General features: G+C 40.6%; 1 protein-coding gene across 5 annotated transcripts in view; it reads right to left on the bottom strand.

The window, feature by feature from the left end:
* Positions 1-21,065, bottom strand: part of ST6GAL1 (ST6 beta-galactoside alpha-2,6-sialyltransferase 1) — a 152,924-nt gene that overhangs the window by 3,914 nt on the left and 127,945 nt on the right. For all 5 annotated transcript variants that reach the window (XM_077117846.1, XM_077117850.1, XM_077117847.1 and 2 more), the window contains 2 exons: positions 3,708-3,806; positions 1,850-2,024 (listed from right to left, as the gene is read on the bottom strand). In XM_077117846.1, coding sequence (XP_076973961.1) covers positions 1,850-2,024; positions 3,708-3,806 — 274 coding nt within the window. The remainder of the gene's footprint in view (positions 1-1,849; positions 2,025-3,707; positions 3,807-21,065) is intronic.

Genomic DNA, 21,065 nt, shown 5'->3' with positions numbered 1-21,065 from the left:
TGAGCCTCTAGCTCTTCATCTGCCCAAAGGGGAAATTTACCCACCCCTCATGCCCCACAGCTTATTGTTAGGATTAAAGAAGACCATGGCTCTAAGACTCCATTTGGAAAATATAAAAATAGGGAATCTTTATAATGAAGCAGTTCTCACTGATAGCAAGAGTATAAACTGCTAGCAACAATGTTGCAGGGAAAAGCCCTACTTCTGCCTCCTGATCCAATGAAGAAAAAAAGATAGTTCTGCAACTAACTGGTATTGTTACAGCAGGACTGCTACTAGAAATTACAGGAGGGAGTACTTCTCATGGGAGAACTTCAAGTACACTTCCTGGAAGCCCTGATATGGAGTCCAGAAGGATGGTAGGCTGTGGTTATGAGGGATAGGACAAAAGGGGAGGTTCTGTGGTGAAGGAAACAGCACAGGTAAAGGCGGGGCAACAGGACAATGGGAAACTGCCTTTGTTTCAGGATGCTTGCCCAACTCCTCCTGCTCCAAAGGGATCCAGGAGATGAATTAAGACACAGCATACCAAAACTTATGGGAAGTGGTTAAAGTAGTGCCTAGAGGAAAATTTATACCTGTAAATACTTACACTAAGAAAGATCTCAAATCAACAGCTTAACGAAATGTACCCATCCAAAAATTAAAGAAAAAGGTATGAAAACATGATACTGTAAGTAAAGCCTCAATATCTTTCTCTATAAGAAGGTCTTTGATGGTCACAATCTTATCTATTCATTTATTCAGGGAACATCTACCAAAGGGCTATCTTGTGCCAGAACCACAAAGAAGAATTAAGCACAGTTTTTCCCACCCTGAAGGAGTTTGCAGCCTAGTAGGGAGGTAGACAGACAAATTACACAATGGTGAGTGCTTAGGGTCATCTGGGGGGAAAGTTGTTGCATCCAGAGGAAAGAGCTTCTTCAATCCCTATTCACATACACAGCCTAGAGCTTCATGGAAGTTGCCCAATGGTCCAGCCAAATTCGAAGTGAGACATACAAAGGGCAGAGGGACCATGAGAGCATTCAGGGCCCATGTTAATCTGATTCTAGCCCCTTTCCCTTTCTCCTGAGTTCCCACAGCTCCTCACATGTACCTAAAACTCCTGTCAAGTTTCACCACTCATTCTTCTATCAGGGCAATAATTAAGGTGTTCAACGAGAAATCAAATTATCAAAATTTTGAATAAAGACAAGATCCAAATGGCCTATTTTTCCTTTTGCTTCAGGTTCCAATATGACTTGGCCTGGTATTTGATCCTGTTTGTATTTAAAATTTTGATATTTTGCACATCATAGATGGTATAAAAATCATGATAAAATATCTTGCTTTACCTTGATTACTGAAGGTTTTGGCACCCCCATTAATTGTATACCCAAGGTAAGCACTTTACTTGCCTCATCTATCTGAATTCCAGTTCTGCTTCTCCTGCTTTCCTGCCTCCCCTCTTGTTTATGCACTTCCCTTTACTGTACGTCCACTTGTTACATCCTTCCCCCTTTGAAGGCCTGATTCAAATGTTACTTCAAGAAGCTGAGTCTGATTGTCTATCTAGAAGGGATCTTCTCCCCCTGACTCTAAGGCTGTCTCTCTTTCCTGGCACAAACTGAATGTGCCCTCATGGGCTGGTTATTCCAGATACCTGATGGAATTCCCCCACTGAACAGAAGGATTCTGTCTTATTTATGTATGTTTCTTAGACAGAACTTGGCACATTATATAAGTAGGGCAGAAACCTAGCAATTGTTTGGTGAATAAATGAATTAATTGTTGAATGCGATCCCAGAAGAAAGCTCATTTCTTCTAAAAACAAATGTGAGAGGTCCTTTCACAGACATGAACTCACCAAGCATCCCAGAGGATGGAGGGTTTGGCTGAATCTCCTCTGGGGAGATTTCTTGAATGATGTCCCACAGCTCCCAAGGCATCTGAGGCTTAAGGATATAAAAGGGCTGATCGGGATACATTTTACGATAGCTCTTATAGTTGTTAAAGAAACTGTAGTCAGGATTCTGGTACCACTGAAAAAGAAGAAAATGCTCTTAGGCAAAGAAGTGTGCTACCGATAGTAGCCCTCAGGCAGCCATCCACATTTACAACTCAGGAAAGGACCACAGCAGAATCTTAGGAAAAGGTCTTTTTCTTGGAGTAGATACCAGACTTCTCTAAATCACAGCTCTTATTTAATAGCAGAGTGAAACCCAGAACCAGGGAATTTAGAACTTGGTGACCCTGGAACAGCTTCAGACTTTAGGATCATAGAATCTGGAAATGACATCAGAGCTGAAAGGGACCTTAGGCACTATCTAACCCCACCTCTCATTGTTAAAAGTGAGAAAACTGGGCAGTGCTACAGTGGCTCAGAGGCAGAGTTCTCACCTGCCAGGCTGGAGACCCGGTTTGATTCCTGGTGCCTGCCCATGTGAAAAAAAAAAAAAGAGGGAGGGGGAACTAGGGCACCAGTTGCCATATCTGTGAGATCAGAAACCTTGTCCTTCCTTGGGTAAATATGAATTCTAACTGAGATCAGAAGAAAATATGGAAACAAAGGTAGGGAGGGTACCAGGGATCACTAGAGTTTGTCAGCTACTGGTGGGTCCAACTGGAGAATTAAGTGTTCCAAGAACAGTACTCTCTGCCTGGCTTCCTTAAAGCCATTTGCCAGTGGTTACTGTAGCCTCTATCAGGAACAGGCTACCTGGCATCCAGAACACATATGAGGGGTCTGTTACAGAGAGCTAGAGACTTTAGCAGGCCTGGGACTCATATGTCCTTTCCTGAAAGCGTTTATGTGGTAGATCTGGGCCTTCTACTTAGTAAATCCAACTCTGGGACAGGTAAATTCCCCTCTCTATATCCTAGGTTCCCCATCTATAAAATGGGAACAAGCATGCTTCTGTTTACTTCCTTGCGTTGTTACAAGAATGCAATGAGAAGAATTCTCAAACTGTAATTGCAGGGCAAAAGTGACATCAGATTGTTGCTAGTAATGATAGCAACATTTATCTACTCATGCTGTCACCTTTCAGGAATAAATGTATTAAATGAACACAATCCATTCCAGATGGTGAGAAATTCAGCCTCCACTTCACTCTCTTTTTTTAAATTTTTATTGTGGTGACATATATACAACATAAAAATTCCCATTTTAACCACTTTTAAGTGTATGATTTAGTGGAACTAATTATATTCACAATGTTGTGAATCAATACTACCATCAACACTACCAGCCATTACCAAAACTTTTTCATCATCCTGAACAGAAACTCTGTATCCATTAAGCACCATCTTCTCATTCCCTTCCCCCACCCTCACCCATGGGAGCCTGTGCTTTATTTTTTTTCTCTATGAATTTGCATACTCTGCTTATTTTATATAAGTGTAGTCATAAAATATCTCTCCCTTTGTGTCGGGCTCATTTCATTCAATGTGAGGTCTTCAAGATTCATCCATGAGCCTCTAATATATACCAAAATTCGTAGATAAATACTTGGCAATGTGGGGCAGGCCATGGAGAGAAGCTGGTATAGGACAGGAATGCTTCTGTTCCTACTAGTCCAGAAGAAGTGGGCTACCCCAAAACTAAAAAAAACCCACCCTCAGGGGCGGCCCAGTGCAGCCATGTCTTTAAAACCCCAGGAACTCAGGAAGATCTGTAGACAAACTGGTGACCCCACCACCGTTTCCCATGGATACCCACTTACCTTTGGGATATCTGAATGGTATATAGATGGGTCCCACACAATTAGGATTCCTTCATTGTACAAGCTGTCTTTGAGGAAGCGCTTTTCTGTGGTGACCAACTGTAGGGAAGAAACAGATAAGAGAGCAGTTGAACATCTACTGTAAATGTTTGGTTCACAACAATGACAGACATATCACAAGCCCATGGTGAGGCTCTGAGTCTGGGTGCAGCTCTTTACTTCAGTAGGAAGAAGGTAAAGATGCCATTCTGAACTGCGGTGGATCTGAAAGGACATTTTATTGTGATCGATCAGCTATAGGACAGAAAGGGTTCCACTCAGATTTTGAGAGTGTTGAGGTAAAAATCACAGTGGAAATGGCACAGCATACCAGGTCCATGGAGTCTCACCTTGTGTGGGGTAAGATTGTGACGACAAAGTTCATGTGTCACCCTGACTAGTTTATAGTCCAGTTGCTTGGTCAAACAAGTGCGGCCATGACTGTTACTGTGAGGACATTTTGTGGATTTAAATCATCAGTCAGTTGACTGTATCTACGGCTGATTACATCTATAATCAACAAAGGAGATTACCTTCAGCAGTGAGAGAAGTCTCATCCAATCAACTGAAGGCCTTAAAGGGAGAACTGATGATTTCAGCAGACAGAAAGAATTTCTATCTCTACTTCAGCCAGCAAGCGTCTCCTGGGGAATTCATCAAAACGAGTTCCCAGCTTGCAGCCTGCCCTATGGAACTCAGACTTGCCCAGTGAACAGCGGCATGAGCCACTTCCTATAATAAACTTAAGAATATTTATATTTATATATGTTCTGCCTGTTCTATTCCCTGGGAGGATGCTACAGATCTGGAACTGAGAGTGGTTCTTGAGAAATAAAATCTTAAGGGTGAGATTTCTGAACTGGTTCCGGGGCATTTGGAATTGGTTCTCTAATCTGATTAGATTCAAAGGCACTAATGACTCTATTTCCAATGATCAGGATGGCACTGAGTGCATGGTGTGAATAGGCAATAGAGATATGCAAAATAATCACCACTGGATTCTGCTACTTAAATGCTTTATAAGAACAAGGCTCTGGGGGACAGTACATTTGATACCTTACCAGACTTTTGTGGAGTTAAAAATTATAATGAGGTCAGCTGGTTGTTAAGTATACTGGATACAACTGTTAAAGAAAGGGATGAGCTCGAGGTTTCAAATTCCCAGTTTAAGCACTGAATGAAGGATATGTGAGTTTCTCTGTGAACCTTGAAAGATACTCTTATTTCTTGTAGCTGCAGACTTCAGATTTCTGAAAATCAAACCAAGTCTTATTGTGTGATTGTGTGAACAGCTGAATTTTTTCAATTTACATTGTAATTCAGGGTGTTAGGTTTTAAAATCAGAATCTCATGTAGTCAAAACTATCTCGAAAAATCCTTCTAATCACCTATAAAATATTGTGTACAATTTTTAAACATTTACATATCATGATGGAAACCAACATATGATAATATCTCTCACTAAATCTAACATGGCCAACAGTTCCTGCACCCCTAGAACAGGTCACTGCGTCTGTGGTAGAGCACCAGAGGAAGGAGTCAGCTGTGTGCAGACTGTGGTATAAGCAAAAATATGCACTATGATATATGAGAATCTCACCAGGTTGGTGAGTTGCTCAGATGTTAGGAGGCTGCCAGGAACTGCAACCGACTGGGGGAACCAGTCACAGCTCCTCTCCTGCAGGGGCCTACACACTCACGCCTGGGCTGGGCTCATTTAATATGAATGTACTAAGACTCCGCATAATAACCCTATTGGAGTGATTTTGCAAAGTATATTTAAGGTCCTTTAAAGAAACATATTTAAATCTTTTGGCTCTGTAATTCCACTTTTGGGATCTATCCTAAGAAATAACCCAAATTCAGGAGGAAAACTACACTCAGAGATGTTAATCAAATTATTTGTCAAAGAAAGGAAAATATGGTAGCAGGAGATGAAAGATACTGGGCTTAGAGCCAGAAAGACCTGGGCTCAACTCCTGGCTTTGCCACTAACTTGTCCTAGCAAGCTGGGTAATGTTTTAGGCCTTCATTTTCTGATCTGTGCAGTGGGGACAGCAATACTTGCTTCGTATTCTCCAGCCATCTTGAGAATCAAACAGGGTAAATAAGTGAATGAAAAAGACAGAAAAATGGCACCCAAGGCTTAGAAATGAAGGGATCATTCATTCCTCTTAACAAAATAAGCTGGAATATAAGGCTAGCTGTCAGAGATTCATTTCTGGGAGATGAATTCACCTGGAGATATTACCCAGGTAAAAACTGAGTCAAATACCAAAAATCAGACCAAGGATTGACTGAATACAGGGACAAGAATCGCAACCAATAGCTCTTCCTCACCTTGGTCATCACCACGAAGGTTAAGACCTCGCCAGAGGAGGGAGGCGGTCCAGGTGCAGCCAAAGGGATAGCAATTTGCAATGGGCCTCCAAGGTCATTCAGCCACCATCACTCTACCATCCCACCGCCCCTGTGGCTTCTTACACATGTAGGAAGTCCCTGGAAACCTGAAGAAAATAATCTCATTTCCTTGGTATATCTTCCAGACAAGAAATACGGTTGGGTGCACCTTCATCACTGCCCTGTGTGCTAAGGAATGAAAGGTAAGACAGTCTCTGCCCTCCAGGCAGTGCTAAGCCAGTGGGGAAGGTAGACAATTAAATGCTGATTGGACACCCTCCATACGTGTGACAGCAGAGGCAGGCGCAGGGTGCCAGAGTGAGGATGGCCATGAGGTGGGAGAGTGTTAAAGGACAAATGAGAACATGCCAAGCCAGGAGAGTATAAGGGGTGAGGCAGAATGAACCAGACCAAGTCCTTGGACGTGAGAGTCTATGGCAGAGGTCGCTAGGGATCAATACTTATTCCTTGGTAACAAATTTCCCTGGTTTCTACCTCAGAAAATGGCTACTTGAAACAGACTATACTTCCCCGCTTCCCTTGCAGCTGAGTATGGCCATCTGACTAAATTCTAGCCATTTTGTGTAAGCAAGAGTGACTTCCAGGAGGTGTTCTTAAAGGCAGGGCTATGTCCTCCCTTGTTCCTTCCTCTTTCCTGCAGGCTAAAGGTGGATGTGGTGGCTGGAGTCATTGGGGCGTCATTTTAGGCCATGAAATGCAAGTCACTTGCCGAGAAGAGCAAACTACCAGGCAGAAGGAGGCTGGGTTCCTAACACTGGGAAATGCCATACCAGCCCTAGACCGTTTACCTCTGGACTTCTTTTACACGAGAGAGAAATACATTTTTGTCTTAAGCTAATGTTTGGAGAAGCCATACATAATTCTAATGCAATGAGTAGACTGTATGGGAATTACAAGTTGTTCAATATGGCTAGGATACAGAAATAGAGCTGGAAGAGATCAAAGTAAATGCTGGTGAGGGAGGCAGGAACCATGCTGCAGAGGGTACAGGGATCACTGAAGGATTGTTTTTTTTGTTTTTTGTTTTTTTTTGCATGGGCAGGCACTGGGAATCGAACCTGGGTCTCCAACATGGCAGGTGAGAACTCTGCCTGCTGAACCACCAAGGCCTGTGAATAAAAACAATGATGGCAATGGATTTTTTTTTCTTAATCACTGAAGGATTTTAAGTGAGTAGGGCCTAAATAGACTAGTGTTTTTAGAGGAAAGGAGACCAGATAGAAGCAATAGTTGTTGTCTAAGTAAGAAATAAGTTACAACTGACAGGACTTTCCAAACTAATTGGGTGCTGAAATTGAAGGAAAAGGGGGTCAAAGGTGACTCCTGGACCTCAGACCATTTGAAGCAAGAGCACAGAGGAGCAACTGGTATGTGTGTGGGGATGGGGTGGGTAGAGTTGGGGGACTTGAAGTTTAAGGACAGTATAGGCAAAGAGTCCCACAGCTGAGAGGAGCTGGGAGCCAGCGATGGAAACCATATCTTTTGACCTTAAGCACTGTCTTTATTCTACTGAGAATGTTTTAATTTCCAGCACAAGGCATTCATTGTTATAGGCCAAAGGCAGAGCTGGTTTTCTGACAGAGGAGGCCTTGCAACTGCACTCCCTGCCCCATCCTACCCCATCCCCTAACAACAGCATGTGTTCTGAAAGCAGTAAGTCCTTCCTTGAGGTATGCTTCTTTCTATGCAGAGTAATGATGACAGATGATTTATACCTATTCATCAGACTTAGAGATTACTGGGTTTTTTTTTTTAAAGTAGTCTCCTTCCACAGCCCCTCTCCAACAAGAGTTTTATAGTAGACAAAGCAGGAGGTCAAAGGTAGCAACTTCGGGTTGCTGAGATTTTCCAAGATCCGTGGCTTCACTGGCTTCAGAGATCCAAGACAGATGCACAAAATTTTCTCCTTTATAATAAATAATAATGAAACAAGAATAATAGATGCCCTTTATTGAGGCTTATTACATGCTAGGTATGCTGCTAACTACTTTCATCTATTACCTCAGTTCATCTTCACAAGTTCTAGGAGGTAAGAATTCATATGTCCATTTTTGTTTTTAATAAGAGAAATTGCGGGTTACAGAACAATCATGCATAAAATGCAGGATTCCCATACACCATCTGTGCCAGTTTGAAACTGTTGTGTACCCCAGAAAAGCCATGTTCTTTAATCCTGATCCAATATTGTTGGGTGGGATCTTTTTTATTAAGTTGTTTCCATGGAGATATGACCCACCCAATTATGGGTGGGACCTTTTGATTAGGTGGTTTCCATGGAGATGTATGCCCACCCATTCAAGGTGGGGTAATTTACTGGAGCCCACTAAGAGGAAACCATTTTGAAAAAAGCTTGAGAACCCACAGTCCACACAGCCAAAGACCTTTGGAGATGCCCTCAGGGAAGCCTTATGAAATGAGAAGAGAAAGTTAGCAGATTTCACCAAGTGTGTTCCCAGCTGAGAGAGGTGTCCAGAAGCAAGGGACCCTGCAGATGCCAGCCACATGCCTTCCCAGCTGAGAGGGGTTCCAGATGATAGCGGCCTTTCTTCAGTGAAAGTAACCACTTGTTGCTGCCTCAATTTGAATATTTTCACGGCCTTAGAATTGTAAACTTGCAACTTAATAAATTTTCATTTTAAAAGCCATTCCATTTCTGGTATGTTGCATTCTGGCAGCTTTAGCAAAATTAAATACCACCTCATCACCAATACCCTGCATTGGTGTAGGACATTTGCTGTAATTGATGATAGTACCATATTTTTGTAATTGTACTATTAATTAAAGTTCATTGTTTAACTTAGGGCTCACTGTTTGTATACTGAGTTCCAAGGATTTTAAAAATAATTTTTAGCCTGTTATAATCTAGCATTTCCCTTTTTAATCATATTCAGATATCTATTCAGTTCTGTTAATTGCATTGACTATGCTGTGTTACCTTCATCACCATCCACTACTGAAATATGTCCATCATTCCAAAAAGAATCCTGTACAGTTTAAGCCTTAACTTCCTGTTCTTTATCCCCACCCTGTCCTTTGGCAACCTATATTCAAGGTTCTGATCTATGAATTTGCTTATTATAATGGTTTCAAATCAGTGAGATCATACACTATTTGCACTTTTGGGCCTGGCTCATTCCACTCAACGTGTCTTCGAGGTTCATCCAAGTTGTTGTATTCAGCAGAATTTCATTCCTTTAAATGGCTGCATAATATTCCATTGTATGTATATACCAAATTTTGTTTGTCCATTTTTATCTGTTGATGGACACTTGGGTTGCTTCCATCTTTTGGCAATTATGAATAATGCTATGAACATCGGTGTGCAAATAGCTTTTCAAATATCTGTTTCAAATCTTTTGGGTATATACCTAGTAGTGAGATTGCTGGGTCATATGGTATTTCTATACTTAGCTTTCTGAGGAACTAATAAATTATCTTCTACAGCAGCTGCATCCTTTCCAATACCCATTATTTTCCATTTATTTAACAGCAAACATTCTCATGGGTGTGAAATGAAATCTTGTGGTTTTGATTTGCATTTCTCTGATGGCTAAAATATTACACATATTTTCATATGCTTTATTCTTTGGAGAGATGGCTGTTCAAGTCTTTTGCCTATTTTTAAATTTGGTTATTTGTCTTTTTGTTGTAAGTTGAAGGATTTCTTTGTACATTTTGGATATTAAGCCTTTATCAGATATGTGGTTTCCAAATATTTTCTCCCATTATGTAGGTTCTTATTTGACTATCATGATAAAGGCTTTTGAGGAACAAAAGATTTTTTTTTATCTTTTTTTAAAACTTTTTTAATTAATTAAAAAAATTAACAAACAAAACATTGATATCATTCCATTCTACATATACAATCAGTAATTCTTAATATCATCACATTGTTGCATATTCATCATTTCTTAGAACATTTGCATCGATTTAGAAAAAGAAATAAAAAGAAATAAAATGATAATAGAGAACAAAAAGATTATACATACCATACCCCTTACCCCTCGCTTTCATTTACTACTAGCATTTCAAACTAAATTTAACATTTGTCCCACCTATTATTTATTTTTATTCCATATGTTCTACTCTTCTGTTGATATAGTAGCTAAAAGGAGCATCAGACACAAGGTTTTCACGTTCACAGAGTCTCATTGTGAAAGCTATATCATTGTTCAATCATCATCAAGAAACATGGCTACTGGAACACAGCTCTACATTTTCAGGCAGTTCCCTCCAGCCTCTTCTCTACATCTTGAACAACAAGGTGATATCTACTTAATGCATAAGAATAACCTCCAAGATAACCTCTCAACTCTGTTTGGAATCTCTCAGCCATTGACACTTTGTTTCATTTCACTCTTCCCCCTTTGGTGGAACAAAAGTTTTTTATTTTGATGTGGTCCCATTTATCAATTTTGTTGTTGTTGTTGCTTATGCTTTGGGTGTAAAGTCTAAGAAAACCATTACCTAACAAAAGGTCTTGAAGATGCGTCCCTACATTTTCTTCTAGGCATTTGATAGTTCTGGCTCTTAAATAAAGGTCTTTGACCCATTTTGAGTTTATTTTTTTATATGATGTGAGATAGGTATTCCACACCCCCCTTTTTTCTTTTTGCAAAGTGAGTTCCAATTTTCCCAGCACCATTTGTTGAAGACACTATTCTTTTCCTACTGAGTGATATTTGCCACCTTGTCAAAAATCAGTTGGTCATAAACATGAGGGTTGATTTCTGAACTTCCAATTCAATTCTATTGGTCTGTATATCTGTCCTTGTGCCAGGACCATCTGTTTTGATTATTATGGCTTTGAAATAAGTTTTAAGATCAGAAAGTGTGAGTTCTCCAATTTCATTCTTCTTTATAAAGATGGCTTTAGCTATTTGGGTCCTTTACCCTTCCATATAAATTCTTTTTTTTTTTACATGGGCAGGCACCAGGAACCGAACCCAGGTCCTCTGGCATGGCAGGCAAGCATTCTTGCATTCTTGCCTGCTGAGCCACCGTGGCCTGCCCCCTTCCATATAAATTTGATGATTGCTTTTCTATTTCTGCAAAGAGGGTTGTTGGAATTTTGATTGGGACTGCATGAAATCTATAAATTTCTTTGGGTAGTGCTTTAGTTTGCTAAAGCTGACAAAATACAATACACCAGAAATGGGTTGGCTTTTACAATGAGGATTTATTAACTTATAAGTTTATAGTTCTGAGGCTGTGAAAAATGTCCAAATTAAGGTATCAACAGGACATTACCGTCTCTCTGAAGACCAGCTACCAGTGATCATAGGTCCTTTGTTACGAGGCCAGCATATGGTGACTTCTGCTCGTTTCTCCCTTCTCTCCTGGGTTTTGTTATTACCAGCTCCTGGCTTCAGTGGCTTCCTCTCTGAGCTTCTATGTGTGTCCTTGTCTTTCACCTTCTCTGGGGCTTTTTTCAGTATATTTCTCTGAATTCCATCTCTTATATAGAACCCCAGTATGAGGACTAAGACCCACCTGGGGCACAACTTAACTGAAATAAGCTGATCAGAAGAGCCCACCCACAATAAGTCTGCACCCACAGGCAAGAATTTGCTTTACGAACATGATATCTCCTGGGGCACATACAGCTTCAAACCATCACAGGTACTATTGACATATTAACTGTATTTTAGTCTTCCAATCCATAAATATGGAAGGTCCTTCATTTATTTAGGTCTTCTTGGATTAATTTTAGTAAAATTTTGTAGTTTTCTGTGTTCAAGTCCTTTATAACTTTGGTTACATTTATTCCTACATATTTTTCTTGATTTCTTCTTCTGATTGTTCATTGCTTATGTATAGAAACACTACTGATTTTGGGGTGTTGCTCTTGTACCCTACTTCTTTGCTGAATTCATTTATTAGCTCCAAGAGCTTTCTTGTGGATTTTTCATAATTTTCTCTATATAGGATCATATCATCTGCAAAGAGGGTAAGTTTTACTTCTTCCATTCCAGTTGGATGCTAGTACAATGTTGAATAATAGTGTGACAGTAGGCCATATGCCCATTTTATAGGTAAGGAAATAGACTCAGATTGTTAATTAACTTCCCCAAGTCACAGAACCAGTAGGTTCTGTGGGCTAAAATTCAGTGGAGTCTGAATTTTAGCCCTTACATCTGGTGTGAGAGTCCATATTTCTAACCTACATACTACACTACCTCACACAAAGATGGTAGAGTGGGCACTCTGCTTTTGGGAGGATGTGTCAAAGGAAGCTTTGATGAGGGCATGGAAACATCATGAGAATTCTACCTCTCATCTAAGTTGGGGCATGCCAGCTATAAGATCCTTATGGGACTAAATCCAACCCCTAGTTTTCCAGATGGGTAAACTGAGGTCCAAAGAAAAGAGGCTTGTCTGGGGCTCCATGGTAGGTTTGAGGCAAAGTCAGGACCAGAGCCCAGGGATCAGGTCCGAACACGATGCTCTTTCTGCTCCAGCAGGGCTACACTCATAAAACTACTGCTCACATGATCGGGATCTGGGTCATCCCTTGTTCTCACTCTCCTCAACAGGGAAATGGCCCTTCAGTTGAGCAGCTTGAGATAAATGAAAAAATAATCCAAGAAAGTGGGAAGATGTGAAGATAATGCTAGTTTTATCCAGAGAGGAGAAAGACAAAGTGGCTTAGTGCTGGGATCTGGTAGTGGGGAAGGGGAGAAGTAAGCAAGCACCACCCGAATCTTAAATGGACATGGCTATGAACTTACCCACTATAATTCTGATGACCCTTTTTGTGAGGTTCAAAGATTTCCTCAAAAAAAGATGGCCTCAATACTGCTTGGGGAGAGACGGTAGTACAAGGGTAGCTCAGTGTTAGAATTCTTGCCTCTCACACTGGAGCTTGCATATGTTAAAAAAAAAAACAATCCCTGCTTAGGGAATTCTAGGAAGATGACTGACTGGGGACTGGCAGTTTTCACTACAAAAACTGTACAAACTCACAGTTGTAGGGCTGTGGAGATTAAGGGGAGTACTGTGCGGTACTCAGGTAAGTGTGGGATGAAGGGAAAAAACACTGCTGGGGAACTGGGAGACATGGACTCTGGCCCTGCTTTGTGCCTCACTCAATAGGTCACTTCCTATCTCCAAGCCTTGGGTACTTTGTGCTTTGGATTTACAGGGCATTGCCACCCTGTAAGACCCTGCTGGTGAACGGCCATGCCTGAACAACATCCCAGACTGTCATTTTCCCAACTGCAACAGAAGAGACTTGGGCGAGAATAAAGCTCTTCACAGATGCACCTGCATTCTCCAATGGGGAGTGGGACCCAGCCTTGGGGCTCCCGGGGGGCCGTCACGATGAGGAGAATAAGCCATTGCCAGAGCAACAGAGCCACTGGGAGTACATGCCAGGAAAAGGCGGCACCTGGGAGGCAATGTGCAGCTGTCTTAAAAACTAAAGTAACCTTTGCAATTATAAAGTAACAAATATTCACTAAAGAAAATTAGAAAATTTGAGAAAAGTTCAAAGAAGAAAATAATCATATAAAACTGCACTCTCCAGTTATAATGGCTCACTGTGAATTGTCTTTTTTCTTCCCCAATAATTTCATATATAGAGAGTCTAGGCTTAGTGATTTTGTTAAACTCACTGCGGCTAGGTAAATTAAAAAAAAAAAAGTTCAGGTCAATAGGAAATACCCAAAGAATGAGTCAAAAATGCTTGTAACTCTCACTGTGTCCACAGAGTGACTCATACAAGTGTAGTGCTCCATAACGGAGAAGGTACTTTCACATGTATGAACTCACTTAATGTCTACAAATGTTCCTGTGAAATAGACCACACATTTTTAGTCTCTCTTTATAAAAAAACAAACAAGGAAGAGGAAAAGGACTTACCAAAGCCACATAACTAGAAAGTAGGAACAGGTCTCCTCAATCCTGCTCTAGCAGTCTTTCTTTCAGATATGAAAAAATTGTATGTGTGTGTTTTAATAAGGCTTTGGGTCTCTGAGCAGCTCACAAGTGATAGTAATAATACCTTTGTGGATCCATATTATTTCCAAAATTCATCAACATGTCTTCTCATTTATTCCCCATGATATTTCTGAGCCCCATGCAAGGGATGAAAAGGAAGCTCTAAGAGATTATATAAGCAGCCCAGGTTCACACAGTAGGGATGCAAACCTGGGTCTGTTTGCCTCCAAATAGGTCTGTTTGACTCCAAATACTGTACCTTTTCCACTGTACTAGGCAACCTTCATCCAACATTAAACAATGCTATAACATAGTGTGTGTTCTGGCTGCTAGATGAAGCCATAAAGCTGATCAATACTATAGGAAAGCAAAGAAAGGGGCGGTTAGGGTCTCAAATAGACATGGAAAACAATCTGGATGTCCAGGGCCTAACAGGCAGAACTGACTGCCATTAGCTGGACCTGGATAGAATGTACTCAGACAGAGAGAGGTGAGCCACACTTGTTACCCACCTACCACCCCCAAATCAGAAGGCCCTGCAATTCTACATGGCATCAAAGGAAGTCATCAAAGAGCCTTGAAGATTTAGAGGAAGTAAATGTTGGAAAGTAACTGATTGGTTGATAGAACAAGCTATGTAATGGACTGATAAAGGAGTATCATGCATCTGGGAGAGTTCTGTGAACTGATATAGTGGGATTTCCAGAAAATATTATGGGAAAAAAGCTCCACCTATAGTATGCCCCATTTTATGTAGGGAACAAGGGGAAATAAGAAAACATTCCTATACCTGCTTATCTTTACAAATAGAGACACAGGGAGGATAGATCAGAAAACCACAAAATTGGTCACCGTGCTGGTTTGAAACTGTTGTGTACCTCAGAAAAGCCATGTTCTTTAATCCTGCTGGGTGGAATCTTTTTAGACTAAGTTGACTTAATTAAGTTAACTTGATTAAGTTGTTTCCATGAAGATGTGTCTCTACCCATCCAAGGTCACGTACTGGGGTCCTTTAGGAGGGTACCATTTTGGACAGAGTGTCAGAGCTGACACAGAGACATCTGACGATGCAGAAAGAAAAGTTGTTTGAAACCAGAAGCCAAAGAACCAGCAGACACCAGCTATCGCCTTCCCAGATCGGCCTCTTTTGCATTAAGGTATCTATCTTTCTCTGGATACATTAGTTTGGACATTTTTATGGCCTTAGAACTGTAAACTTGTAAGTTAATAAATCCCATTTATAAAAGCCAACCCATCTGGTATACTGCATTTCCAGCAGTATTTACAAACTAAACAGTCATCTACAAAGGATGGTGGTGGGAACAAGGTACAAGGAATATAGGACAAGTGAGACTTCCCTGAGTATACTCTGAGATAGTTTTAAATTTTGGAAGCATTTTCATGTTCTGCATAGTTTAAAAAGAGGAAAGGAGGGCGGGCCGCGGTGGCTCAGCGGGCAAGAGTGCTTGCCTGCCATGCCGGAGGACCCCGGTTCGATTCCCGGCCCCAGCCCATGTAAAAAACAAACAAACAAACAAAATATAATAAAAATAAGAAAATGTTTAAAGATGTTTCCCTTTCTTCCTCCCTTCCTTCCTTCTATCCTTCCTTCCTTCTCTATCTTTAAAAAAAAAAAAAAAAAAAAAAAAAAGAGGAAAGGAAAGAAAAATCTAAAACTGAAAACCAATGAAACAAATCCAACCGAATTTCAAATAAATTAGATGATCACAGTAAAAAGTAACAAACAAAAGAATTAATCCAGGTAGCATAGTGTGCCAGTTTGAAACTGCTGTGTACCCAAGGAAAGCCATGTACTTTAATCCTGATTCAATATTACCAGGTGGGATATTTTTGATTAAGTTGTTTCCATGGAGAGGTGGCCCACCCAATTGTGGGTGGGACCTTTTGATTAGGTGGTTTCCACGGAGATGTGTCCCCATCCATTCAAGGTGGGGTTGCTTACTGGAGTCCTTTAAAAGGGATCCATTTTGGAAGAAGAGACAGAGCCAACAGGAGACCCAGATGTTTGGAGATGCAGAAGGAAAATGCCCCTGGGGAAGCAGTTTGAAGCCAGAAGTCAAAGGATCAGCAAACACCAGCCAAGTGCCTTCCCAGCTGACAGAGGTGTTCCAGACCCATCGGCCTTTCTTTAGTCAAGGTATCTTTTTTTGGGATGCCTTAGTTTGGACATTTTTATAGCCTTATAACTGTACACTTGCAACTTAATAAATTCCCTTTTTAAAGCTATTCTATTTCTGTATGCTGCTTTCCAGTAGCTATAGCAAACCAAAACACTTAACTTAGACACATGTTATTTTAACTCTATAACCTCAGTCTTGGGTGAGACATGGGGAGAACTGCAAACAAATCGAACTTTTTTTAGTGTTTTATGTACTAGTATGGACAGCAATTTCAAACTTATTTTAGATGTATTATAGGTATGAGAAAATAAGTAAAAGTGTTGATGCTGTTGGAAGGCAGCATTCTCACTGTGAAAGAAAGGGGATAAAAACGCAGAATGGAGAAGGCAAGGAAGAACCACGTGTGCATAGACTGGCTTTGGAATCTATTGTTTCTAAAAATAGGCATATATATATATATATGGATGTGTATTTCTATCTATATACATATGTATAGAGGCATGTGAATGAATATGTGTGCATTTGCACTGTGTGTGGATATAGCTGTGTGTGTGTATGTCCTAGCTCTACCTGCACAGAAGGTCTGGAAGCAAAGACACCTGATAGCAGTGAGCAAAGCCTATACCAAGATTTTGGTTGTAATACCATTTCTCACTTGAAGGAATCAGGGCTCTTTAGAAAAAAATCACTGATCTCAGAGCCAGAGTAAGAGAGTATGGGGAAATGAAAACTTCCCTGGATTTCTGAGTGTTCCTGCAATAAGCCCAAGCCTCCTCAGATTCTTCACATGCCATAAGCTCTAGCTATGTAGTAATTTGTCCAGTTATTTCTCTGCTCTAATCCAAAAATAATAATAAAATCTCTTTTATCTCCACAAGAGGGCAAATGGTTATAGCTCAGACTAAGTCTCTAGGTTAAGGCTGCAAGGTTTCCGGAAGATTGGAACAGCTATCTTCCTAGATCTTTATATTTCAAGGAGGAATGAGGCCCAGGGAACTTGGAGACATCTCTTGATTATAAAAGCTGAGGCAGGTGGGGCTAGCTGGCTCCTGGAGAATTTTAATTTACAGATTAGAGCAAGAAAGAAACCCTTTGGGGAGGAGGAGAAGGAGAGCTTCCTCTGCTCTTCATAAGTAAGAAAAATAATCCGTCCCCTCCCCCTTCCTACTGCCCTTGCTAAACACAGGAGGAAATTTTAATGAGGAGCAGAATACTGATTTAGATTTAAAGCGTTCACCTACAGATTGCAAGAAAAAAATAGTAGTGTTTCACAGTGGAGAATTCAGACAACGACTTAAGTAGGTGATCTTAAAATTAGCTACCAGAAAAAATCCAAACCACCAGCTATGGTTTTCATTACCTTAAAAGACTTCTCATTAGTATTGATGGTACTGGTTATATTTTAGCCAAGGAAGTTTAGCATGGAGCTATTTCTTGGCTTAGTTTAGGATATGAGCACAGATACAGTCATTCTTTAAAATGAAGATGATACTGTTGTTTATATTCCCTGTTGGCAGCTGGAGAGATCTGTGTGACATTAGATGCATTTGCACAGGTTCCCATGAATCCTCTGCTTTTGTTTATATGGTGCAGAACGAAAAACTCTTCTCTGCCACCACTTTGCCTTAGATAACCATGTGTGCTGCAATGTTTTCCTTCTATGCAATCATGCCCTATCTGATGAGGTTGCCTTGCTTTGCTCTGTACTTCAGTGCAGCCTAGTTGTACACTGGCCCTTCTGTGTTGTTTTTTAATTTGCTCTTACAGCAGTTACCCTGATTGCAATGTATATACCTTAAAACAGGATCACACTGTCCCCCTGCCTTACCCTTATGAAAATTGTTTAGTTGAGCACAGAACAGAGGTAATATAAAATTCTAGATTCAAACATAAACTGGTATGAGAAGGAGAATGAGCCATATATCATAAAAGCTTATAGTTTGTGGATACAATTATGTAGTGCTTTTTCCCCTCAAAATATTTTTCTAGCTTTGAATTCATTTTATCTTCCTATCCCTATCCTCATTGATTGACATTATTAAGAAGTAGTCCTATTCCATGAATTCTATCACTGTTGTTGGAGAATCTGTCTTTATTTATTTATTTTTTTTTGCCAAAACACACAGAGATAACAAAATTAATCCAATGAAAGCTGGCTTAACTAGCGAAAGGCTCAGCATCTGCTGGAAACTGAGACCAAATTCATTTTGGGGGGAGCATGGGCAGGCTCTGGGAATTGAACTTGGGTTTCTGACATGGCAGGCAAGAATTCTGCCACTGAGCCACCGTGGCACCACCCCTAAATTCAGTTTTAAGCAGATTTTAATCAGCCATACTGGCAAGAATGTGGCCAGTGATCTGTGCCTTTTTCTAGTCACAAGTTTGTTTGAGAGAAGGAGGCCAGATATGGTTGAAAGAACATTAACTTGAACTGATATCTCTCTTATCAATTTGAATGCCTCCGACAAGGAAAGCAATGGGCTAAGCATTATAAAATTGAATGACTTGGAAATTATAAGACATGTATATAAGCAACTGCAATATGGGGTAGGATGTGCTAAGAACCATCAGAATAATAAAACATGGCCCCATGTGGGATTTGGAAGCAAAAAAAAAAAATCAGCTACGAAGGACAGACAGACATTGCGTGCCTTCCAATGCGATGTCCTGAGGAGGACATCACATAAGTAGTTTTCCATCCAGGGATGCACAACCTGAGTCTGATGATATTGAGAAAATATCAGACAAGCCCAGAATAAGGAACACATTTTTTTTTAAAGCACTATATTCTTCAAAAATTTTAAAAGACAAAGAAAGTTTATGGAATATTCCAGATTAAAAGAGACATAACAACTAAATGTGACACCTGATCCTAAACTAGATCTTATATTAGTGGGGGAAAATGTGATAAAGGGCATTATTAGGTCAATTGCCAAAATGGAATGCACACAGATTAAAGTATGGTATCAATGTAAATGTGTGAAGTTGAAAACAGTACTTTTGTTACATAAGGGAATATCCTTAGTCTTAGGAAATACAACTAAAATATTTAGGGATAAAGGGTTATGATATAGATATACAACTTATTCTCAAATGAAAAAATATTATGAAAAAGTATGAAAGATACAGCAGATGACATAACAAATGAGGTAAAATGGGTCAAACAAGCACTGGCCTGACCGCTGCTGCAAGCATTTTTTGTGGCTAGTTGATCAAATCATCCATCAGTTCATTGCATCTGTGGCTGGTAACATCTGAGATCAACTAAGGCATGTCTCCCACATCAGTTGAAGGCCTTTAAGGAAGAAGAGAGACTCACTCTTTTACTGCTTCTTCAGCCAGGAGCCTCTCCTGTGGAGCTCCTCCACAGGAAGAAGAGACCCTTCTTCGGAGCCACCAGCTTCACAGCCTGCCCTAGGGATTCTGGACTCTTCCATTCCCACGGTGTGTGAAACACCTTTATAAATCTCATATTTACAGATCTCTCCTGTTGGTTCTGGCTTTCTAAAGAACCAGACTACAGTACAGGCACAAGATAGCTAGGACAATAGACCAGGGCAAAACATCGAGAAAGACAGGTTGCCAAACTCCCCAAGATATCGCGACGAGGAAAGGGGTTCATCATAGTCCAGTACCACACGCAGCACAGCCATGGAGCTGCCTGTGACCAGACTGTTAAAGGAACAGTTGGTATTCAGCATTGCTTATGGACAGAGAGAAGGGAAGGCTGGAGTGCCTGAGAGGATGGGAAAAAGGCCTTCCTGAGAATGCACGGTGTACCCTGGGAAGTGGGACACCCTCCTCTCAACCCTGGGATTAGGGAACACAAGGATGTGGGGAATATAGAAGAAAAAAAAGTACTTCAGTGGAAAACTATGCATTGTCTACAGCACACCCTCTCCCTTATCATATTGAGTTCATGGGAGTGATTTTGCAAATCTTTGTAAATGTAGGTAACTGATAAGACATAGAAACTCAATCTTGCCCAGACGCAATTGACTTGCCTCACCCCTCTATGGAAATTCCAGTTTCATTATTTTACTGCTCATAAATTTGTGCTGTTTCGACTTTTCCTTTGAATCAGTTATCATATCTTCCTGGCTCCCTCATATGTGTATAATCAAATCTTGAACAAATGTATATGTTCATTTGTATTTCTGTACAAGAGTCATGATTTTATTTTTTTCTGAAAGTTATCTTTAGCAGAAGTTTTGCTTTTCCTTTGTAGGGTGCCTGTCCCTGCTGGGAGACCAGAAGCCCAGCAGAGTAGGCTTCAAGCTTTCTCCATCAACACCTTTATGGAGCATTGGCTGAGTGAAATGCTCCACACCTAGTAGCTCATTTGATTCTACAAAGACCCTGCATGGCAAATTTTCTCAGTCCCTGTTTACAAATAAGGGAACTCAGGCTCAGAAAAATAAAGGCATTTGCTCAAGTCACACAAATGGAAAGTGTTGGAGAAGGAATTTGATCAAAGTCCACCTGACTCCAGGGCTCCCAGGCAGCCTTACCATGGCTTTAAATGTTAACATTACAGAATCTTTGCAGGGTTAGGATCCAGTTCTTCATAGTAGGGATGATTTAAACACTATCACAAGATGCCCAAGTAGGGGCTAGATTCCCCAGTCCAAGAATTGTCAGGGCTACTCCATGCTCCCTTCTCTTTATTGCTGCCATCTACTGATGTCTTGTTTATATCAATCATGCATCGAACAGAAATTGGTTTCCCTCTAGATGTATGCTCTCTGACCTCAAAGTGGCCCAGCATGGCCCGGAAATCCTACTTCATTCCTCTGGTGGATTCACTCCTCCACTC

Source organism: Tamandua tetradactyla, chromosome 10, assembly GCF_023851605.1.
Source record: "Tamandua tetradactyla isolate mTamTet1 chromosome 10, mTamTet1.pri, whole genome shotgun sequence".
NCBI lineage: Eukaryota > Metazoa > Chordata > Mammalia > Pilosa > Myrmecophagidae > Tamandua > Tamandua tetradactyla.
This window is presented reverse-complemented; position numbering and strand designations above follow the sequence as displayed.